We start from the raw sequence: 23,232 nt of genomic DNA on the forward strand, positions 1-23,232 counted from the left end.
ATAAAGAAGGCAGCATGTGCAAAGAAAAACATAAAGTTGTGTGCATTTGAAGGCAAAGCCCACAGAGTGCTTTGGGCTGGGTCTATGTTGAACATACTTCCAGACACTGAGCTGGCTGCTGGGGGAACCAAAGAAGGGAATGACACAGACAAGAGCTGAGAAGCAGAGAACCAGCTCCTTGGTTAGGGACTGGGATCTGGTCTTTCTTGAAGTTAGTTCTTCTGCTTTTTGAGTTACTTAAGCCCAGATGTGCACCTGTGCATGAATGAGTGAATGTATTTATTTAAATCCCTAAGAGCTGGGAGTTTTTCTCTTAGGCAACTGTCAGATCTGTTAAGACAGGCTCTGTTTCTTACAACCTCCAGCTGCCCAGTGGTCCCTGCCCTGGCATCCACAGGCCTGTCTACCTTTCTGTACAGCTGGAACAGAGGATCCCATGCATACTGCTCTGCACAGGGTTTCCAAGGTCAGCATGGGGCTGGGAAATGTAAGAAAGAAAAGTGGAAAGGGAGAGAAGACAGGGCAAACAGGCCTGACTGGGAGCAGCTGTTGCTGTCACCAATGTTTGCTGAGCACCTAGCATGTGCTCCATATCCAGCAGGCCTGTGAGGTCTGTTTGATTATTCCATCTTAAATATGAAGGAACTGGGGCTCAAGAGGTAGAATGGGAGCCGGCCTCAGCCCCTGTGAAGTCAGACCAGACACGTGTTTGTCTCACTGGCTTCCACTCACCTCCTCCTCTCTGGACACATCCAAGAAGCATAGACTGGTGTCCTTGCTGAGACTCACTTGGTGCTCCAGGCTGACTCTGGAGCAGTGCAGGCTGAGAGGGCCACCCACACTCATGGAAAGGTAGACAAAGGTCTGGGTCTTGGCTTTGCCATAGCTGAGGCCCTAATGGCTGGGCATGCTTGTCTTGGTCTGGGGTTGTGGTGAGATGGATGGGCTGAGAATGTGAAGTGTGCATTGTAGCTGGGCCAGATGCTCAGCAGCTAATGTCAGCAACCCCACCCCCCATTTAACTGTGCAAACAAAAACAGCTCAGCTGGTAGAGGCCCCCCTCCATTATGTTCCAGGTCAAGCCTCTGCCCCACATGCTGGCACAGAGTTTTGGCAGGAGGGGAAAAAAAAAAGCCAAGGCAATGAAAATCCCACATGGACACAAGGCTAGGTCTGGCTGAGTGAGCTCACCCAGGACCCAGCAATCCCCTGTACCCCAAGAGGCAGAGTCATTTGGAGGGCTCCTTGTAGGCCTGTGGCTGCTGGCAGGCTGGAGGGATGAGCCAGGCTTTGATGGATGGGAGATGTCTGACCAGCACAGCCAGGTCAGGGCAAGGGCAGGAATAGACCTGTTCTTCCTGGAGTGAAAGGAGAGGTGGAAGTGCAGGGATTGGGGCCCAACGCTCCACCCAGGAAACCTGGCTGGGGAAGCCAAACAATGAGGGGCTAAGGTGCTGACTCACCTAGACTCAGTGCAAGCCTGTGGGGTGGGATCTTCCACTGGTGGCAGGGAATGGGGAGGAAGAAGAGAAGGGAAGGACCTACATTTAATAGCCAGGAGAGAGCTTTGTTCAGAGACCTCCTGAATAGGTCAATGAGGCCAGAGACAGGCAAGGAGGAACAGGCCCTTGGGGCTCCATTTTACAGACAGAAATACTGAGACCCAAAGTGATGGTCATATGGTTATGCTGGTATTGGCAGTTGCTGGTGAAATGCTGAGAGCTAGGTGTTCCCAGACTGGTCTAGGGACTACTAAAGATTAGAATGGGGAGGGCCAAGCATTGGAGGCTAAGGGCCTATGCCTTCTATCCAGGTGGATTTTTGGGATGACTTAGGTCTCAGAGGAAGGTGGAGAAAAGGTATTATCTTGTGTGCCTAATGCCTGCTTCTCTGTGCTCAGCCCTGTGCTTGCCCTTCTCATCTGCATCTATTTTCTAGTTAATTGCTATTATCTCTGCAGAGGGGACAGCTCAGAGGCTCCTTGCCTGGAAGCAGGTACCTGGTCTGTGTTAGCTCACATTATCTGTCCAGCATGGGGGCCTGTGTCCACAGGGATATGGAGCATGCTCAGTGTAGATGGATACATAGATGGAGTGGATGGATGAATGGGTGGATAGATGGATGTGTGGGTAGAGAGATAAATGGGTGGATGGATAAATGGATAGGGATGGATAAATGAATGGGTAGATGGATGAATGGATGCAGCAGGAACAGTAAGCAATGAAGAAAAAAGGCATGGTAAAGAAGGCTTTGACTCCATCTCAGTTCACCTCACATCTTCCTAGTTATGTAGCTTGAACCAGGTTTCCTCTCTGAGCCTGCATCCTCATCTGCAGAGAGCAACAGTAACAGCAATCCTGCAGAGTAGCCGTGAGATAGGACATGTAGAGGGATGGCATGTGGGGGAGGCAGATGATGCCTCCCAAAGCCATGTCCACGTTCTAATCCCAGCAGCTTGTGAATGACTGAATGCAGAAAAAGGAGACATGGAAGATGTGGCTAAGGTGAAGAAGTTGAGATGAAAATATGGATTATTTAGGTGACCCTAGATGCCATTATAGAAGTAAAGGAAGATTCCCCACAGAAGGGAAGAAAGCCATATTACCATGGAAGGCAGAGATTGGAGTGATGCAGCTATGAGCCAAGGAATGTTGGCCACAGGCTGGAAGAAGAACAGCTTCTGCTCGGAGCCTCTGTGTGTGAGTGTGTGCGGCTGTGTGTGTGTGTGTGTGTGTGTGTGTGTGTGTGTGTGTGTGTGTGTGTATGGCGGGGGGGAGGGGGAGGGTAGGGAACGTGGCCCAGCCCTTGATCTCTGCCCAGTGACGCTGATCTGAGACTTCTGACTTCCAGAATGAGGAGAAAGTAACTTTCCGTTGTTTTAAGCACCGAGTTTGTTGTAACTTGTTCCTGCAGCCCTCGGCATTGATACTGGTATGTGAAGTGTACTGTGTTAGGGTGGAGTCAGGGCTTAGGAGGTGACAGGCATCACTGCCAGCTCCTTTCTGCCACTCACATTCTCAGATCTTGTGTTATTCTGAGAAGACTGAGGCCAAGGTGGGTGCCAACAGGCAGGAAAGGACCCTTCCACCTTGAATTGGGGTGCTCTTGGCAGAGGAGAGTGTTTGAACCCTGTGTTCCAACTGCCAGGCTCACAAGGCTCCGGAACGTGCCTCCCCACTGCCACTGGGATTACATGGTCACTGACTCCGCACAGTAGAATCCACTCAGCATGCAGCCCTGGCATGCCAAACGCTCTGCCTAGACGACCATGGCCTGCAGGCCCAGCCCTGCCTCTGGGCCAAGGTGCCTGCCACCCAGCGGGATCATGGCACCATGGGGTGGGTCAGCATGGCCTGTGTTCCTCCTGTTGTCACTGAACTGTCGGGGCAGGCTTCTACTTTCCCATAAACCTTTGCGAAGGGAGCTGGATTTACTAACACCCAACCTTGCTGTGGTGTGCCCCTCTTCCTCCCAGAGCTGGGGTGTCTCCATGCCAGAGCAGGAGGTGCATGCATCTGCTTTTACCAGGATAGCTCTGAAAGCTGGCTTGTGTCTGCCTCCCCAGGCCCTATGGTAAACAGATACAGAACCATAAAACTCACTGGAAGGAATCCATCTTTCTCCAAGATTTTCTTTTGTTGGTTTTGGTTTTCTTGGGCTCTTTGGTTTTGTTTTGTATGTGAAGCTATATGTTGGCAAGTTTGCTCACCACATTTTCTATACATCCATGTAGGAAGTCGCAGAAGTCAAGTCCTCTCGAACACATGTTCAGGGATTGCATAGTCAGAGACACACACTAAATTTGTCTGGAGAACACGGAATCTCCCTCCCCCCCACCGACTCCCCATCTCCACTCATTGTTTGTGTACCCTGCATTCAGTTCCCTGTGCACCTCACCAGAAGTCTGCACCAGGACCTGGCTCTGCACACAGGAGCTTGGATCTCAGCATCCAGCATTTACTGTTGGCTCCTGAGGCCATGCAGCATTCCCTCCTCTGTCAACGTGCACTGAGCCTGGCTTCTACTGACACAGGGAGTGTGTGTGTGTAGGAAGTGGCTAGGGGTCCTGGTTAGACTTGGCTAGGACCCAACTCACAGAGGGGTACTTTTCCAGGGACTACCCTGCACTCACAAGTAAGCCAGTCTGGACAGAGTACATGAGCACCTGTGACAAAGCTGTAGGGTACTGCTGCTGAAAACATGTAGAGACTTCTAGGGTCATGGAGGGACAGCTGTAACCAAAAGAAGATACAAGGTAGCAAAGAATGAATCCACTCTGCTGGCTGGGGTAACCTGAGAGGGCTTCCTGAAGGAGGTGACATCTGTGTCCATCTAGATTCCTACAGAGATGGAAAGGAGGCTACAGGCTATGGACAGTTCTGGTGTCCTGAGATAGATTAACTAGAAAAATGGTAGTTCATGTCTGGAAACAGCTAGTAGTCTGGGGTTCTAGGTCTAGCCTGGCAGCCAGGAAAAGGAGAATGTGTGAAAATGCCAAAAGGCAATGGCCATCCTAAGATCCACGGTTGAAGAGGAACTTCTTCTCATCCAGAGCTACTGTCAAAGAGGATACCAGACATAAATGCAGGGAGTTACTACAACACATACTAACCATGGAACAAGCGGCTGTTAATAGATGAAATGCTCCTTCAGAACAAAAGGAAAAAAGACAAGATGGGCTAAATAGCTGAACAGGCATTTCATGGGAAGGAAGAATAGTGGCCAATAAATATAGAAAGGACAAATGGAAATGTTGATGACATTCCCCCACTGCTGGGTAAATGCTGTTGAAACCACCCAGAAAAAAATCTGAGAAGTCCCAGACTCAGCAAATCCATTTCCGGACAGATGTTTGCCCTAAAGAACCCACTCACGAGATGCCAGAGGATGGTACAAAGGTGTCCAGCAGCAACGTTCAAAGACACAGATGTATACCAGATGCCAGTCAACAAACATTGTACCAAAGCAGTGAGAATGAATGAATAAAGGAAGGAATGAATAAACAAATGAATTGATGAATGATTGGATAAACAAATGAACGAATGAATGAATGAGTAAATGAACAAGGAGCCCTGCAGGATAATGGGTAAATTCCCAGAACATAATGCAAATTGTCAAAAAAAACAAGTTCCCAAAGGACACCCCCAAAGAGATTTCATTTACACAAAGGGCAATAAAGCAAAAGTAAACAATATATTGTCATGGGAATAAAACATAAGGCAAAACCTTCACAGACATGGGGGACGATTAGCTGGAAATCCCAGAGGAAGATGAGCTGGGATGGACTTGGGGCAGGTGTATGAGGGCAATGGTAGATCAAAGGTGCTGTCTCATTCCCAGTGCTCTGGATAGGCAGAAGATTAGAGGGCATGTATCATGCTGACTCTCAGATCTTGTGTGTATGTGTGTGCGCGCATGCGCACACGCACGCGTGCGCACGTGCACCTACTAGTACCGGGGCTTGAACTCTGGGTTTGGAAACTATTAGCTTTTTTCCCTCAAGGCTAGGGCTAGAGCCACAGTTCAATTTCTAGCTTTTTTTGCTGGTTAATTGGAAATAAGAATCTCAGAATCATAATTCTCAGATCTCAGCCTCCTGAGTAGCTAGGATCACAAGCGTGAACCACTGGCACCTGGCTGACTCTCAGATTTTAATCATAACTTTTTGATTATTTTGTGATTCTTCAGTATTTCACAGACCCAACTTGTATGAAAAGGATGGCGGGGTGGAAGTGGGCCTCTGCTGAGGGGTTGGTTGAGTGGATGGAGATTCTGGGATGGGAAGCTGAGGGGGCACAAGGCTGGAGTGGAAAACTCATGTGGTCTTCTAGGAAGCATTCCAGGGCTCTGTGGCTGTCCTTGATCACTTAGAGGCCCATCTTAGCTATGGCATTTATCTGCTGCTCGGGATTCCTCCCAGCTAAGCCTGGCCCTGTCTAGGGTGGACCCAAATTGCATGCCCATATACTCTACCAGACTCTGCTGAGTGCTGGCTTTCCTGTTGCTCTTCTGAAGAGCTGTAATAGAGAAATCAGCGCTGTCAGCTGACACAAAGCAGATATCTTACTAACTAAACACTGATGTTTGGGTAGGGAAATGAGGTTATAAAACTGTGCCTCCAGAGGAGCCCATACAGATAGGCTCCAGTGAGATTTGGCCACACCATCAGCAGAGATCTGTTCACTAACCCACCAGGACAGATCCTGTCTCCTTCCAACATAAAGGCCGAAAGGCTTCACTATTCCAAATACAAAATTCCAAAAACATAAAAGAAAGGAGCGGATGGTATCAAGGAAATTTTTCTCCCAGTTAAGTGCTGACTTACAAGGAGTGGGTGGGATGCAGCAGCCTTGAACTTGATCATTCTGTCTATTTGGACCAGGAACACAGCTAAGCTGGGGAAGAGGCAAGGGTGGGAAGAGCTGGTCAGGATAAGGGTCTCTCCAGGTAAGCTGAGCACTGGGATATGGGGTCTTGATCCATAATAGAGCCACCCTTGGCTGAGTCACTTTGGCACTCCTGAGCCAAATCTTTCAAAAAGTCAACCCCTTAAAGTCATAGGTAAGGATATGGCAAGTGATGGTGTGGGGAAGGGAAGTAAGGAGACCTTGTGAAAAGAGGGGCTTCATTAGACTTCATGAGGAATCTGCGTGCGAGCAATGAGGAAGTTCTGAATGGACATGGATGGTGGCCAGGACAACTCCTCCCCCAAAGACAACTTCAGCTCAGCCAGCCTGCCAAAGTATTGCGTGGAATTTCCTTCCCTGCACTCTTGTCAAAGCCAGATGGATAATCCCAAATGGTTTAGATAAACCTCTTTCCAGATGGGGCTGCTGCCTGCACGTCCATTAGTGTGCAATTAGGAAAGGTCCCCTCCTCCTTAGCAGTCCCAAGTCTGCTTGGAAGTGGAGCTTCCTTGCTGCAACGGGGAATCACCCCAAGTGGCATTGGAAAGAGGCAGCCTCTTGGCTGATCAATCTCCCTTGTTCCTGTTTTCCTGGGTACTGACTTCCAAGCTCCATTCTAGCATACCACCTTGTAATTGCTGTTTCTGACAGATAGACAGAGCTGCTGTTTCTGCCTTTCAGATAGACCATGAGATCTCAGTGCAAGACTGCTTGTACCTCAAAGCCAGATGTGACAGGACACACCTGTGATCCCTGTTACTCAGAAGGTAAAATCCCAGTGATCATGGTTCAAGGCCAGCTCAGGCAAAGTCAGCAAGACTTTGTCATAAAAACAAAATACAAATAGGCTGAGTGTGTGGTCAATGGTAGAGCATTTGCCTGGTGTGCTTGAGGCCCAGGGCTCAGTATCAGTACTGAAAAAATAAATAAAATAAAAGAGGGCTGGGAATGTGGCTTAGTGGTAGAGTGCCTGCCTAGCATGCATGAAGCCCTGGGTTCGATTTCTCAGTACCACATAAGCAGAAAAAGCCGGAAGTGGTGCTGTGGCTCAAGTGATAGGACACTAGCCTTGAGTACAGAGAGGCTTAGGGACAGAGCCCAGGCCCCAAGTTCAAGCCCTAGGACCGGCAAAAAAAAAAAAAAGAAAAAGAAAGAGACTTTGTCTTGGTGGCTTCAAGCTAGAGTGCTTGGGACACAGAGCTCACTGTCATCTTGACATGTGTGATCTACTTTCTCCCTACCTCCAAGGCCAGTCTGCCCTGCCTGTGCCTGGAACTTTACTGTGAGTAATGGATTCCTTTGGCTGATGATTGCTGTTTTCTTGCTTGCTAGCCAGGTCAATGCATTGGAGCCCTAAGGAGGGTAGTGAGACTTCTAACTCTCTAAGTTCAGTGGGGACACAGGAAGAGCTTATGCTTGGGGGCTGGGGACCAGAGCTCACTAGCATCTGAGAGATCCTGGGGAGCTCTTATGCACTGAGAACTTCTGGTTTCCCCTGTGAGTAGTGGAGAGGATCAATCAGCTTACAGACTGTTGGGAGGGCTGACTATGGCACTACCTGCCTCCCAGCCTGAAGAAGGGCCAGCACCAGTGTGTGCACTGTTCTACATACTTTATTAGTTAGCTTCTCATTTCCGTGACGAAGTACTGAGAGAAAGGCTTATTTGGACTCAATTATGAGTTCAGGATCATTGGGCCTTATTGATGTGGGTCTGCGGTGGTCTAGTATATCATGGTAGGAGCAAGAGGTGGAAGTATCTTTACCCTATGGTAGCTAAGCATCCTGACAGTCTCTTCAAGGCCACATCCCCAGGACCCAAGTTCTTTCTATAGGTCTCACCTCCTTAGCAACCTACCACTTCTCAGGTGTGCCACAGGCTGGGGACCAAACCTTTCACATGTGGGACTACAGAGGACACTCCATACCCAAACTATAGCTCCCGATATTTAACTCAGTTCTCTATGCACAGTTCCATAAAGGATGCTCAGGAAAAGTGAACTTATGGAGGTCAATCAGCCAGCTCCAGAATACAAACAGAATATCAGGTATAGAGAGGATCTGGATCCTAGCCTCACCTGGCTCTGTCTCTGTCCTGGACATGGAGGATGGGAAATGTCCATGGTGGGAGAAAACCAGAAGGTCAATTTCCAACCCTGTAGATCTGGCCAGCAGCCCTTCCCCACAGCTGCCTAGCACACCCTCTCCTCCTTTGGAACAGACCATGTCTACACAGCAAGATTTGCACCACTCCTGTTGTTGGCTCCTGTTCCTAGCTGACCACACCAGCATTCTCCAAAGCCCAGAGCTAGGCAGCTCCTCTTCTGTGAGGGGCTGCCATTCGGCAAAGATCAAAGACCAAGCATCTTATCAGACACACTCCTCATTAAACTTTTACAAGCCAGGTTTCATTATAAATGAGCTGTCTGCCCCACACTGCCAAGCACATTGCTGTGCTGGGAATCTGATGTTCTCAGAGCTGGGGGAGATGGTAGCAGAAGTGGCCCTTAAGATCACACTGCCCAGGGTTCAAATCCCTGCAGTACTATTTTACTAGAAATGTGTTATGGTTTGAATCTGAAATGTCCCCTGAAGGCCTGTGTGTTAAAAGCCTGGTGGCCAGCTGATGGGGATTATAGAAGTGATCCAATTACCAGGGCTCTGGTGATCATACATTCATTAATGGAAGAATCCATCCATGGAGTCATAATCTGATGGCATGGTAGAAGGTGAGGAAAACCAGGAAGTGAGGCCTTGTTAGAGAAGATAGCTTACTGAGGACGTGCTCTAGAGAAAGGTGTGTCTCATCCTCTGCCCCTTTTCATGTCTCTCTCTTCTTCCTGTCTGCCATTAGGCAAGATCCTCCACTGATACAAGCTCTTGCTGTTGGGATGCTCTGCCTCACCACAGGCCATAAGGCAAACTTTGGTCTGAAACCTCTGAAATTATGAGCCAAAAGAAACCTTTCCTCCTTTTAAGTCATTGTCTGTTATTTGCCACAGCAATGATGAGTCTAACATGGAATATGTCACTGGAAATGCAGTCGGTCTCTGGTGCCTCAGTTTCCTGCTTATGCAGGGGCAGTGGCAGTGGTGTTTTCCTTGCAAGGACTGATATATGTGACATAAGCAGAGGTGGCAGTGACTGGGGTCTTGCTTTTATTTATTTTTTTATTGTCAGATGTTGGGGTTTGAACTCAAGGCCTGTACACTGTCCTTGAGCTTTTTTGCTCTCTACCACTTTGAGCTACAGTTCCACCTCTAGTCCTTCTGGTGGTTCATTAGAGATAAGAGTCTCATGGACTTTCCTGCTTGGGCTGGCTTCAAACTGTGATCCTCAGATATCAGTCTCCTGTGTAGCTAGGATTACAGGTGTGAGCCACCAACACCCCGTGAAGGTCTTGCTTTTGATCCTCAGAGAGGCTAACCCAAGGAGGGAAAAGGCCCTGCCTGCTAGGATTTCTTATGGCCATTCCCTTCATAGTAAGCCAGGGCTCCCTATCTCTGTGTTATTCAGCCCTCCAGGAGGAGGGTGCTGTGCACACAAGGCTTTCTGGGCCACCTTTCTACCTGCTGTCCAGTTGCTCTAAAGAAGTAGGTTGTCAGTAGGTGGCCAGTTTTTAGAGGAGATTGCCCAAGACAGGAGAGCAATGTGAGCAGACTCATATGAAGATGATGGACAAGGCCCATTGTAGGTGGCCCTGGGCCCACCCAGCATCTCAGCTCAGGAAGCAGACAGACACACCCTTTGGAAGTTTCTTTCCACAAGACTCGGAAGAAGAACACCCATGTTTGCCAAGGGAGGAGAAAGTTCTTCAAGAAACACACACAAAGCCAATCCTCTATGACTCGTGAACTGCTATGCTGAGCCAGGACTCCAGAAGAAAATATCTAGATTTCTTTCTATCTAACCAACTGCCCTTGGTAATGAATGTGGACCGAGTCATCCTAGCCCAAGCCAAGGCTGTGAGTCACTGGAGGAGTGTCGATTGATCTCACACTGCACTGCTGCACTCTTTATGAACAGTGACCTTGGAAAAAGGCCATCTTCAAATCTCCCTAGACTAAAGTGTCCATGAGCCAAGTCCAGTAACAGCAAAGAAATGACGTTCTTAAGTGAGAGTTCACCAACCCAGGTGCTAAAAATCCCCATTAGTATATGCTTGTCAGGACCAAGAAGGAACTCAGCCACTCTGAATTGCTCTCTTGGGGGGCTCTGGGTAACACAAATTTTGCATACAAGATGATGAGGAATTGAAAGCCCCCACACCCACCAGCTTGTGACCTCTCTTTCCTTAACATATTTGGGCCAGTGTGTTGGCTTTAATGAAGGTGATAGCTACAGCCCAGAGCCATCCCCTACCAGCATCAACCCCCCTCTTGTCTCCTCCATGTGGCCTGGCCTTGGTCATGATGCTGATACAATGGGAACTAAGTATGGCTCAGGATCAAGAGATCTTCAGGCAGCAATTAGCAGTGGTCAGATCTAGAATTCAAAGAAGGTGGGAGTGATAGAGATCAGAGGACAGGCAGGTGCCTTGAAAAGAGAGGAGGGCATGATTCTTCCCATGGCTGAGCTGTGGGAGCTATTCCCACAATTTAAGCTTCAAACCTTCTGCAAACTGGGACTATAACTAGGTTTGGGTCAACATGGAGGGTCTCTTCTGTGAGTGGGTTAGCAAAAGCATCAAGTAAATTGTTACAGTCAGGGAAAGGGCTCTATACCAAACTGCTCATCTGACTTCAGGAAGCTGACAAATAGCTGTGAGCTCCTTTCCTAGGGATCTAATAGTCAGAGTGGGCTCTAGTTGTCCCCAAATTCTGGCTTATGGGTGCTACAAATAAGCAGAGTCCCAGGCTTTATCCTAGCTAGAAATAACTGAACTTCTGGGGCCAGGGCCTAGGAACAAGCATCTTCAAAACACTCTGATTGTTGAGATGAGTGGCTAGCTTGAGAACCATTGTACAACAGAGTGCCTCTAATTACTTCCAGACTGAAGGCAGCAGAGAGAACTGGTCTTCTTGAATCTGAAAGAGCAGAGCAGAGCCCACAAGCAACATAGGAGTTGAAGATCAACCCCAGTCTCCTGAACCAAGGGTATGGGTTTCTTCAATCTCTAGGGAAGTAACATGGATCTACTGGCCAAAGGAACACCAAGGAAACAGGAACTCAGTGTGTGTGTGTGTGTGTGTATGTGTGTGTGTGTGTGTGTGTGTGTGTGTGTGTGTGTGTGTGTGTGTGTGTTTGTGTGTGCGTGTGTGTGTGTGTGTGTGTGTGTGTGTGTGTGTGTGTGTGTGTGTGTGTTTGTGTGTGCTGGTCCTGGGGCTTGAACTCAGGGCCTAGGTGCTATCTCTGAGCTTCTTTTGCTCTAGGCTAGCATTCTACCACTTGAGCCATAGCTCAACTACTGGCTTTTGAGGGGTAGTTTAGTGGAGATAGGAGTCTCACAAACTTTCCTGCTTCGAACAGTGATACTCAGGTCTCAACCTTCTAAGTAACTGGGATTACAGGCATGAGCAACAGGCACCCAGCACAACAGGAACTCTTGCTTAGGTACCATTCAACCAAATTTTCCAGAACACTCTGCAAGACTGTTTCCAAGAAGCAGGGCTCAAGAGGGAGTCCAAAGCTCTCTTCCCCTGTTAGCACCATGGAACTGGGGAGAGACTGCTGGCAGCTATTGGCTCCATTCTCAGCTGGCCTTCTCTTCTTAGCCTCTGTAAGACTCTTGGAGACTCAGAAGCACATCCATATGGGTATCACAAGAGAACTCCCGACCCATTTTTCTCCCCAATGCCTGTGTCTTTACCAAGAGCAAAGACACTGCAACGGGAGTCCACGAACAATCCCCTTTCCTCTTCTGGAAACTACCAGAGTCCTATGTGGCACCTGGGAAGGGTAACTCTGCAGAGGAGCAGGGTGTGGGTGAGTGTTTAGCAAAAGCCATTCAGCTAGGCATGGTGGCCTGATGCTGAATTCTATGCTCAGTTTGTCCCTGCTCCTCTTCTGCCTGGGGCCACTTAGACACACCTGGCAGGTCTCCTATGTTTCCTGCCTGTCCCCTGCCTATCTCTAATGTCCTATATTTCCTCTGAAAACAGATATGACCACCTTCCTGCTCCTGGTGAACAACAGGAACATCTAAATTCCTTCATTGGGGAGTAAAAAAAACCTCCCTTTCTTCAGTGGTTCCTTTAGAGCCCCATTCTCCATCTTTCTTCCCATGCTAGTCATCAGTCTCTGCTCCCAGGAACATGCCATGTCTTGCTTGCACTATATTCCCCTCAGTCTGGAGAGATCCCCATTTTCAAGTCTACAAGTGAGAAGGACAGCAGAAACAACAATAACTGTGAACACAGACAGAAAGCTTCCAGACTATTCCACAGGCTGCACCTACATTGTCCCAGTGTAGTTTCAAAATAAATCAGTAAACCGAGAATTATCTCAGCCGATTTGGTTTATTTACAGATGAGAAAACTGAGGTTACTTCATGATGATCAGCTCTCCTCTAGCACAACCATGCTGGAGTCAAGTACAGGCAGCCTGGCAGAGCCAGGATATCAGCTGACTAACTATTCCTTCAGGGAACAGGGGCAAAAGAGTCCGCCACATGGGTGCTCCATCTTGGAGGGCTTGTTGGTTGAGCAGTGGGTGATAGAAAGGGATGAGGCTAGAGTAGCAAGTGTACCCTTGAGCAAGCCATGAAAAGTAGTCCTGGGACTTCAAGAAGGAGGCAGAGGCTCAGACTGATGACAAGAGATGATACCACATTTGTGTAATTAGGTACATTTGGTACTGGCAAAGAGAAGCCGGCTACCACTAAGACTTGATGGATCAGGGTATTCCACCAGGATCGGATCACATTAATTATAGAAGCCAGAGCCACTGGGGCATTTTTCTCAGGCCATTTTTCTTGGGTGCCCACCTGGGTTAGTGAAGGGGGTACAAAGGACAGAGGTGAGCCTCCCAAAGTTCATGGCCTGTCCTGAAGTCTTCCTTCTGTAAACTGGGTGGAAACCCATTGTCCTGAGAATAATGTGGAGTTACTATGGGTATACAAGCTCTAGAACTCCCTACTTCTGCCTGCCAGTGGCACATGATAGCTGAGCCCTCTTCAGCTGGGGATGGGATTTGAGTCCCAGAATCTGGTCTCCTCAGCTTCCTCAGACATAAGCATACCCATCTTTACAGGGGTGACATGTAGATATCATTACTTCTTTCTGAGCTATTGCTTCAGCATCTACAAGGCCAAGCTTATCACCCCACCTGATGGAACCATCAGATGAATGGATATGGTACCAGACTCTGGGGCAGACCTGGCCCACTGCAGGCAGACATGAGCAAATTATCCAGCACTTCACTGTAGCCTATGGGGTAAGAGCTAGACTCAGCTCTGGGGCTTAGTGAACCCAAGAGAGTTGAGTAATGGCCTCTAAGCAGATCTGCATCTTAACTCCTGGGATTTGTGACTGTCACTATCAGTGGCAAAGGGAATTCTGTAGATGTGATTACATTAGGATTGTGAGATGTAATGATGATTCTGGATTATCTGGGTGGGTTCTAAAAGCAACCACAGCTGTCTGGATGAGAAAAGAGGAGGGAGAAGTCAGAAGAGGCAGATATGATCTAAGAGCAGGGAACAAGAGAAAGTTGATGTGAGGTCAGGTTAGGGTTGCAAGCCAAGGAATGAAGGAGGTATCCAGATATGAGAAAGCTAGAGGAATGGGTTCTCTTCTGGGGCCTTTAGAAGAAACTGGTCCTGTCAATTCCTTCCTTTTAGTCCTGTAAGATTTAATTTCAATTTCTGGCCTCCAGATCTCGAGGAGAATCCATTTAGATTATTTTAAACCATTTAGCTGGCATTAATTTGTTACAGTAGCCACAGTAACCTAATATGCAGTCTTTCAGGTAACCCATCATGTTAAAGAGCCATGCAGGTCAATGAGTGACAAGTTTCCATGAGCCACTGGCTGCCTCACCAGTCCTGGCTTGCTGCTTGCCATCATCCACCTTCTCCAACCCCTGGCCAGGAAGGAATCAGGCCCAGGGAAGGCCAAAGTTAGGAAGATCCAGGCTAAAGTTCCTTCCCAACCCAGGGAAGGTTGTGGCTGAGGCCACCTTACTCAGTGTTCAGTCTATCTATAGCCAGAAGATCTCAATCCCTGGCCTGTGATAGCATCCTATGATGGTACAGTATGCAGATCACAGGCTCCATCCCAAAGATTCCTTCTATGCTGACCTGGGCCAATGCAGCCTGGCCATCTGTGTCTCCAACAGGTTCCCCACAGAAGCTGATGCTATAGGTCCAGAGGTTAGGGACACAAACAAACCAGGGATAGTGTCCAACAGAGGATTTCATATGCTGCTAGGAAAGGATAAGCTAGACTCAATGGGGACTTAGGATTCACACAGGACTCCCAAGAGAAAGGCCAATGTGCAGCTAAGGGAGTGGGCTCAGGATCATGATGGGATTTCTAACTCCCTCATTCTCTAAGTGGGTGGTCCTCAGAGCTAGTTACTTAACTTACTTGTGCTGCCTCAGTTTCTTCATTGTCACAATGGAGAAGACACAAAATGACTGCCTCTTAGGATGGCAGAGATGATGAAATGCTAAGGATCACATCAACAGGACCCATCCACAGGGCAAAGTTCTTTGAGAAATGGAAGTCCTCAATTTGAGGATCTCTTAACACCAACCCTAGGAGTACAGTGAAGTTAGCTGGGACATGTACTCTCAGAAGGACACACGTGTAGGGACTCCTTCAGCAAACATAAAACTCGCAGCATGTCTCCCACCATGTGTCCCAGAGATGGGAATACTTCATGGAAGGCTTGCCATGCCCAGGATCTATGCCACCCAGGCAGCCAAATATTTCTGAGGAGCCCAAAGTGAGAGCATCAACCCTCTCCCAAGAAGGGACCAAACTCCCATAATGATCTTAGGAGTCTCAGATGATGCTACTTTAAAAAATATTCTATTATCTTTAAGTGCTTGTATAAAGGAGTTGCCATTTAACCAAGCAGTTTATGAGTACAATGCATCTTAATCAGTGTCAACCCTTGCTATGTTTTCAGTTGATCCAATCAGGTCTCAGCAACCTGAAGTTGGCGGTGCCTCACAGGCAAGCAGAGAAAATGAAACAAAAAAGAAATGAAAATGACCCCATCACTCATGGAGGAGCCCACAGATGCTGCGTACATTCCAGTCAAGTAAGGACCTGGCATACACATGGAAATACAATGGAAAGGTTCCAACATGTCATAAAGATTCAGAAGATTACTTGAAAGGATACCCAGTGGGCAAATCTGGGACAACACAATAAACAGTGACCAAAATAAAGCAAAGACAGAATAACATGAATATCTACAAATCAAATAAATACACTACATGAGAAGGGACACTTCCTCCTTAAAATAAAATTCCAATCAATGCATATGGAGTGAATAATGGAAATAATGGAATAATGGAAATAGAAATTTGTGACTGGAAAACACAGACTGGAAAACACAACTGTAGTCTCTATAAAGAATCATGAATGGATGTTTAAGTTAGTGGGTAAAAATGGGACAAGAAGCAAGACTTTTACAAATTCTCTAAGTGTCTCCCAGCCAGATATTTATCAGTTACAAAGGAACAGTTTAAGTAGAGAATCCCAGCAGACATCACTTCCAGAAACAAATCAACTTTTCCCATGATGTTGTATCCTGATAGATACAACTCACAACATCACTTCTATGGTACAATACCCCTCCATGAGTAATCTGAATGAAATTATGAAGCAAACTTAGACAAACCTAACAGAGAGGTGCACTGTATAGTAACTGGCCAGTGCTCTCCTAATGTGTCAAGATCATGAAGGACAAAGGAGATTGAGGAGCTATCCCTGCCAAAGATGACTATGGACATTCCATAATCAGATGCCCATTCCACAATCAGATGCTGGGGATCCTGAACTGAAGAAATGAAGACATTGCCCCATAGCTAACCATACTTGGTTCACAGCCTCATTTCAGTGTTGGATATATACAGTGTTTGCTAGCATTCAAAGAGCTGAGGAGAGAATACAGAATCTTTTATGATTTTTGCAGTTGCTTTTGCATGTCTGAACTTACTACAAAGTAAAAAAAAAACATTAAAAAGCAATGGTTTTGTTTTGGGGTTTGAATAAAAGCTTCAGGTTGGCTATCTTGGGCAGGCGCTAAGTTTCCTGAAACAGGTGTCAGCTCCGGCTTGGCTGGAGGACTTCTGGGCACATTGCTCTGAGCGCTCAGCAAATGCTATTGATCTTATTCCAGCAGGAGATAAAGCAGCAGAGGACTGGTCTCCTGCAGGGCTGCCTGGCAAGGGCTCTCTGCTCAGCAAGCTCTGATTGTGCACCTATTAGTATATGTTGCTGTAGACACAGGATCCCAAGGAGAGCACAGAGCCTGCTGGGAGAACCTGTGAAAACAGTTCATTCTGGGGTGACAGTGTGGGAGATCCAAGTACCCCTAGGAGGAAGTGACTCCTGAGCTGAGCCTAGGTGGTTAGATAGAGGGGACAAGTTAGAAGGCTGAGCAGGCCGCAGGAGCAAGATGTAGAGACAGGTGACAGATGGCAACATGGTGTAGACAGGTGAGGTGGCTGGAGGAGTCTGACAGAAGCCTGGGGGCCATTTGGATCCTGTTAGAAACTCTCTTCCAGGGAGTGGTGGGGAGTAACTGAGAAGTTGGGTGTGAAGAGGAGGCTGAGTCCTCTCTTCTGGAATGAAGGGAGATTGGGTAGCAAGGGGCTAAACTTCAAATCATAAAGACCGAGAGAAATGACATCAGTGAGGGATGTGGAGGCCGCAAGTGGGAATGGAGTGGGCAGAGCTGGGCCTACTGAGTCAGTGCTGGTGAACACAGCCCTTCTCCGTGGAGAAGGAAGAGGCCAAAAGCCACTTAGAGTAGGGGGTTTGTACAATGTATGAACACTTGAGACAGTTAACAAGGGGACTCGGAATTACCATGCTGAGCAGGGTGTGCCTGTGAACACATCCCTGACAGGAGCTTACGGGCCTGGAGGGGCTCTTGCCTCATAGATGGGGGAGGAGCCTTCAATCACATATAGATAGATGCACAAAGACACCCCTAGAGCTGTGGACATGGCTATGGGTGAGCCAAGTGCCCTTCAAAGAAAGAGCTTGAGTGTGGTGAGGGTGCATGTGTGATGTGTTTCCACACTCACACTCACAGATGGCAAAGGTGCAAGCCCCCACAAAACAACATAGATCAAGAACTCCAAAAAGAAGAACCAAGATAGAAGTGGGCCTCCCTAGGGGGTGGGGGAGGGGAGGGGGCTGCAGGCCAGGAGTGGCTAGGCAGAGGGCAGAACTTACCCATGCACACTGTGGACAGAGTGAGGCTCGTAATGGTACCTTCCCTCCTGGTGTCGCATCTCAATCGGCAGGGGCGCGTGGAACGGTGGCAAGAGGTGCTGCGGCACTGAGGAGGGGGAGAGAGAAAAAGGACTTCAAAAACTTTTCCCCTCCCTCAAAAAGCAATTTTCAAAGGGCTTTAAGCTCAATGAATTCCTGAGCAAGAGTAGCCAGGACAAGGGCTCGGTGGTGCCTGGTGCTATCACACACCCACGAAGGAGGATGAATAAATAATCAAAGTCAGCCAGAGAATCCTACATCTTCCACATAAAAGATCCCCAACTGCGTTCTTGACAAAGACAAGCAGCTCTGCGCTCTTTGAACTCGGGGAGATTACAGGCAAGCCCATGGAACTGGCCTCCACCGCAAATCAGAGATGACAGCACCCACAGGCTCCCACTCTGCCAGTGTCTACGCTCCCTGGCCCGGTGGCTGTGTGTGTGGCTTTGGCAGCACCAGGTGACAGCCTCAGATGCTGCCATGCACACCGGCTGGAGATATTTACCTAGTACCATCTGTGAAGACAGGGCCTGCTCCCATGGGGCAGCCACAGCCCACCAGGCTGCTTTCCCTGTCTCGTAGGCAGTGTAAAGTGAACAGCAATGTGGATCAGTTAATTCTCCACTCTTAATATTAATTATCAGCCCAGGCCCACTGGCAGCGCCTCCAGGACTGAAAACGCCAACACGTGCGTGTCAGTTCCCAGAGCTGAGTCAGCCTCTGTCTGTACTTGGCCTGCACTCAACAAATCATCATATAATTGTAGGATGCTCTTTGCTCATTGGGAAAAAAATGCTTGGGTACCCTGGAGGCAAACGTAATTACAGGCTTTAGGAAAACAGAGCTCTTTAAAAAGTAGTTAGACTGGGGAAAGGGCTAAGAAGTGGAGATTTCTCAGCCACCTCTCCCTCAGTCTGAAGGCCACTGACCAGAGGAGGCAGGGTTGAGTCTGGATTTCTGAATAATTCAATAGGTATTGAGTCTGGATTTCTGAATAATTCACAGGTAGGTCGATGTCTAGGCACACTGTAACAGAGGTGTAAAATTAAGGCTACCATTCTGTGCAAACAGATTGTAGCACCATCCTAGGGGTTAAGTAAGCACTAGGAATTAAGTACTAGGAGTTAAGTAAGTACTACTAGAAATTCTCTTTTCATATTATTTTGTATCCATAACACAATATTGCCCATTTCCAGTCCCTCTTAAGGGGAGCAAGATCACATACATTCACACAGGGCAGCAGCCAACCATGATCCATTCATACCACCTGCAACTCTGTCCCCACCCCTTCCCTTGCTCCAGACAACTGCCATTCTGCTGCCTGACTGTGAATTTGACTCTACTGGATATTTCCTATCAGAAGAATAATACGGGATTTGTCCTATTGTGTCTGTTTGATTTCACTCCACTGAATGTCCTCAAGGCTCATCTGAGTCACAATTCCCTTCCTTTTCAAGGCTGAATATTATTCCAATATCTTGTCCATTTGTCATCAGATACCTGAGTAGAAAACTAAAAATTCTTCATGGGAGAAATCTTTTCTCTTGGAAATTTAACTTTAAAATTTAATAGCCAGGTCTATTTTCATAATTCCATAATTCTGGCACATTCCATGGAAGACTGAGAAAAAAGAAAGCACATATCTTTTTGATAAAAATCAACCTGCTAGACTCAAAGAGAACATGACAGTAGATGTGTAGCCCAATCTTGGAGGCCAGCTCTCAATTCTGGAGCTGCCACCTCTGAATATCCATTTTCCCCTGAGGCCTCAGTCCTGAACAGGTGATCCTGGGTGTGTGGCCACGAACAAAGCTGTGACCTATGACCAAGTGCACCAGAGGCTGGTAGCCTTTGGGAGTTAGAGAGGCTTGCCAGTTGCCTGCTTTGGGACAATTTTTGGTAGCCTAGTCTGCAGAGACAGGAATCTGCATAGGGGCTATTCTGACAATCACAATTCATAGTAACTCATGGAGCTCCAAGTCCACCATCAGACTATGAATTCACTTGCAGGGAATACAAGTTGCTCCCAAGGAGACAATCCCAGGGAATGGACTGCATTTGCATAACCAAGGAGGATCCCCCATTCCAGGCAAGGAGCAGAAAAAACAACTCTCATCTTTCAATGGTTATAGGAAATGCTCTTTTTCCAGTGCTGAGCAAAACCAGAGCTGTGCACATGCTAGGCAAGTACTGTACCTCTGAGCCACATCTCTAGATCAGGAAAGTGCCTTTAAAAAACAAAACAAGCTGTAATCCTAACTACACAGACAAGACTGAGATTTTAGGATTGGGGTCTGAAGCCAACCCAGTTTGGAATGTTTGTGAAACTCTTTGCCAATTAGCCACCAAAAAGCCAGAAGTGGAGCTGTGGCACAAGTGGTGTTAGCCTTGCGGACAAAGCTAAGGGACAGTCCCCTGAGTGCAAACCCCCATATTAGCACAACACAACAAAACAAACAAAACAAGAGAATTTGTCCAGGAAGACCTAACAACAACATTGAGAACAAAACAGAAATGGCTCATAGTCATGTACAGCATCTGTGATTGTTTCTCTGAGCAGCCAACACAGATGCATCTGTGTCTACTTCCCAGGTGCCAAAATGCAGGTGAAAGAGGAATCCAAGGTTATGCCTCAAATCACAGAGCTGAAAAATGGCAAAGCCAGAAAGACAATCAAGTTCAACAAACAGATGCTTGTGGGCTATTCCTTCCACCCAGCCCACAGTAGAAGCTCTAGGGTGTCACTGGAATCTCAAGGTCCTCCTGCCCTAACCTGCCCTGCTGTGTACCGTAGCTCAATGCACATACAGCAGCCGTCCCTGTTCTTGGTGCTCCACACACAGTTCTCCCTCCAGTCCCAGGAAACTTTATGTGGTCTTCCTGTAGGCTGTCCTTAGCACTGCCAAGTCTCTACCCTCCCCACACTTGACCCTGTAGAAACCAAAGATGGTGGGTGTTGTATGTATGTGTATGTTGATGGGTGTGTGCACTGGGAAAGGGGCCTGCCTGGAGCTTCTAGGGAAAGATATGAGGAAACTTTTTGAAATGCCATACAAGGAGGGTCGAGTGTTGTGTTGTGGGACAGGGCACATGTCAACCAGAAGTCCCAGACTGGCTGTGTCACTCATGTGTTCTGGGACTCTGTGTGATTAGGGCCCCTCCGTATGAAAGGGATGAGAGAGCACTGGCTTTGGCCAGTGACACCATGAAGCTTCCTGGGGATCTCTGAGAGGATTTTGGGGGTTCTGAGGCAGCTTCTGGCTCATGTCTATGCCCTCATATGTATATCTCACTGACTCATGGGTCTGCTACACTCCCTGTCTCCAGTCATTTGAACCCAGCACCCAACACACTCACACAAACACAGACTCACAAACCTCACACGCACTCTATGTGTATACTCACTCACACTTACACATCCTTCTTAACACAACCACACACCCAACACATACTTGTGTGCACATTGTACACCTGTGTGCTCACACATCCTCATACCCATACAGTGCATTCAGTCCCATACCCTCACATAACACACTCACAACACATACACTTAAGCTCACACACTCACATTCATACACCCTCAATGTACATATTCATATACCTCATTCACACACTCACACTTACATTTCCACACTGCACACTCATGCACACACTTTCACAGACTTACCTGTATATGTGCATTCAGATTCCCACACACCTTCATGTGCATACACACCAATACACCAATACACTCACCATCACATGCACACAAGCTCACACACATGCATTTACACTCATTTACTCAATAGTCACACCCACACACAAATACACACCTTCATTGCAATACTGACACACACATGTATATACACCACACACACTCCAAACATACCCTCATGTGCACACTAACCCAAACTCATACCCTATTTTTTTTATTGTGAAAATACTGTACAGAGGGGTTACAATTACATGGGCAAGATAATGAGTACATTCCTTATCAAGCATTGTAGCCTCCTCCTTTGTTTCCCCTTCCCACCCCTTCCCATCCTCCCCTAGCCCCCCATTCATACCCTATTATATACTCACACATCCTCAAGTCTATGCAGACTTATGATGCACTCCCACATGCATGTACATACTCCTACTCATGTACATTCATGTGCACATACACCCTTATGCGCACACACCTACATTCACTTCCATATGCATGCACATAGACTTGAATCCATGCACATGTACTTGACTCCACATTCCCTGTACACATGCACTCACAAAACACAGACACATTCTCACATGCACACAAGCTCACACACATTCACACACATGCACTTTCATCCCCACACATCCTTACACAAATATGCATCCTCATGGGAACATAGCCTTATACCACAGGCTCACATACACATTCAGACAGGTACATACATAACACTCACCCTCATATGCCAACTCACACAGTCACATACACACTCGGACTCATACACACACCCTTTTGTATACTCAGACTCTTAAGCCCCCATGTGCATACATTCATATACACTCACAGGCTCCCATTCACACATATATATACCCATACACAGCTTACACCATCATGTGTGCAAACACAGACTTATACAGGCAAATACATACATACACATCCTCACAAGCACACTTGAACACACACTTGCACACTCATACACAGTCTCCAACACCAGTCCTTAGAGACAGCTTTTCACAGGAGGTAATCTGAGAAACAAAAGACTGACCCTGGCTCATCTGCAGTCTGGCGATACCTGGCCCCAGCATGAGTTATCCCCTTATGCCCCTGATAAAAGCTTCCAGAAGCAACTACTTGGCTCAAAATCTTTGGCCAGGCTGAGGGGGGAGAAATTCTATTTTCCAACACTGAGAGAAATCAGAGCAGCAGAGAAACATGAAGACATCAGACAGAACAGAGGGGCCTCCAGCAACTGAAATATTCAATCAGCCTTCCACATGTTGTTTTCATTGTGGACTTAAAAAAAGAGGCCTCAAACTCAATCATGTCCTTCCGGCAGAAGGGGAAACACACACACACACACACACACACACACACACACACACACACACACACACACACGCATGCATGCAGGCACGCACCCATGCACACACACACCATATGCCATTTCAAAGAAACAGCTTTCTTTTTAAGTTTCTGGGGGAAAACTGTAAGTTGAGAATTTTCAGTGGATCCCCCACATACCAGGAAAAAAAATGCACATTTGTTTTTGATCCCATATGGAAAGACCCTGAGATGCAGAGGAAGGAGTGACAGGCATCTGTCACTAAGACCCCAGGATTTTTCTGTGATAACTCAAATGCCAAATGTTCTCTGGGTGGTGGTGCCCAGTGCAGGGACATGGTATGGCAGTGTGCTGGGGAAATGGTCTTGCAGTGTGGGAGCAAGATATTGAAAGAGGCCGGCGAGATCCCAACA

At 47.5% G+C, this 23,232-nt stretch overlaps 1 protein-coding gene across 1 annotated transcript in view; it reads right to left on the reverse strand.

The window, feature by feature from the left end:
• The window catches only part of Gli2 (GLI family zinc finger 2), a 234,870-nt gene that overhangs the window by 38,853 nt on the left and 172,785 nt on the right, over positions 1-23,232 (reverse strand). Inside the window, exon 3 of the mRNA XM_042685199.1 lies at positions 17,766-17,871. Within this exon, the coding sequence (XP_042541133.1) occupies positions 17,766-17,871 (106 nt within the window). The remainder of the gene's footprint in view (positions 1-17,765; positions 17,872-23,232) is intronic.

Source organism: Dipodomys spectabilis, unplaced genomic scaffold (genome assembly GCF_019054845.1).
Source record: "Dipodomys spectabilis isolate Male_0828 unplaced genomic scaffold, ASM1905484v1 ptg000094l, whole genome shotgun sequence".
In the NCBI taxonomy this organism is placed as follows: domain Eukaryota; kingdom Metazoa; phylum Chordata; class Mammalia; order Rodentia; family Heteromyidae; genus Dipodomys; species Dipodomys spectabilis.